Source organism: Austrofundulus limnaeus, unplaced genomic scaffold (genome assembly GCF_001266775.1).
Source record: "Austrofundulus limnaeus strain Quisiro unplaced genomic scaffold, Austrofundulus_limnaeus-1.0 Scaffold1546, whole genome shotgun sequence".
Lineage (NCBI taxonomy): Eukaryota > Metazoa > Chordata > Actinopteri > Cyprinodontiformes > Rivulidae > Austrofundulus > Austrofundulus limnaeus.
Genome location: NW_013953948.1, coordinates 60,375 through 61,305, shown reverse-complemented (window position 1 = coordinate 61,305; position 931 = coordinate 60,375). Strand labels below are relative to the sequence as shown.

At 35.6% G+C, this 931-nt stretch overlaps 1 protein-coding gene across 1 annotated transcript in view; it reads right to left on the bottom strand.

Annotated features, from left to right (window-relative positions):
- Positions 1 to 206: 206 nt before the first annotated feature.
- LOC106535738 (latent-transforming growth factor beta-binding protein 2) overlaps positions 207 to 931 on the bottom strand; it is a gene marked incomplete at its 3' end in the record, with an annotated part of 14,126 nt that continues 13,401 nt past the window's right edge. Inside the window, 2 exon segments of the mRNA XM_014032812.1 lie at positions 207 to 266; positions 538 to 640. Coding sequence (XP_013888266.1) covers positions 207 to 266; positions 538 to 640 — 163 coding nt within the window.

Here is a 931-nt window from a genome sequence, read left to right as displayed (position 1 = left end):
GTTCATAACTTTTCTGGACAGAATTTCTAGGAGCAGCCGAGGTGTTGAGGGGATCCTTTTTGGTGATAAGCAGAAGAAAACGGACTCTTTATATATTTTATACTGTGAAGATTAAACTTTAGAATTTACAGGTAAATGAAATGAATTCAACGCAAAGTCCCCATGAGGATAGAATAACAAACAGGTTTGTGTGTGTGTGTGTTTACCAACACACTGAGATCCATTGGCTCGCTCGAACCCAGCTGGGCAGCTGCTGTTGTTCTGACCTGAGAAGGATCATCACAGATTAGAAAACATGTTAGTCTGGTGTTTGTTTGTTTGTTTGTTTGTTTGTTTGTTTGTTTGTTTGTTTGTTTGTTTGTTTGTTTGTTTTGGACTTCAACAGATTTGAAATAAAAATCTCTGATTTATCCTGAAGAATCAAGGAGCAGTCGACACAAGACCTCTAACTGTTGACTCAGGTTTGTTTACTGTTGTTGTTGTTTTTCTCCTGTTGTAATGTTTATCTGCAGAATTTTGTGTTTGAGTTGTTTGTACCTGAATTTTGAGGACAGAGGACACAATCTGTGAGACCCCAGGCCTTCCCCATCCCACCACAGCACATGTCTCTGCTCCGCAGGCCAGGGAGAGGAGAGGTGCACTGTAAACATGTAAACAACATCAACAAATAAACACTGTAAACAATATTAAATAAACACTACAAAACAAATAAGAATGATAAGCAACATATAAACATCGTAAACATCAACAAATGTGTAAACAACAACAAATAAACACGAAACATCAACAAACACAAACAACACATAATCATTGAAAACATAAACAAACACATAAACCACAATATATAAACATTTTAAACATCAACAAACATGTAAACAACACATATAAACATTGTAAAAATCCACAAACATGTAAACAACACATATAAACA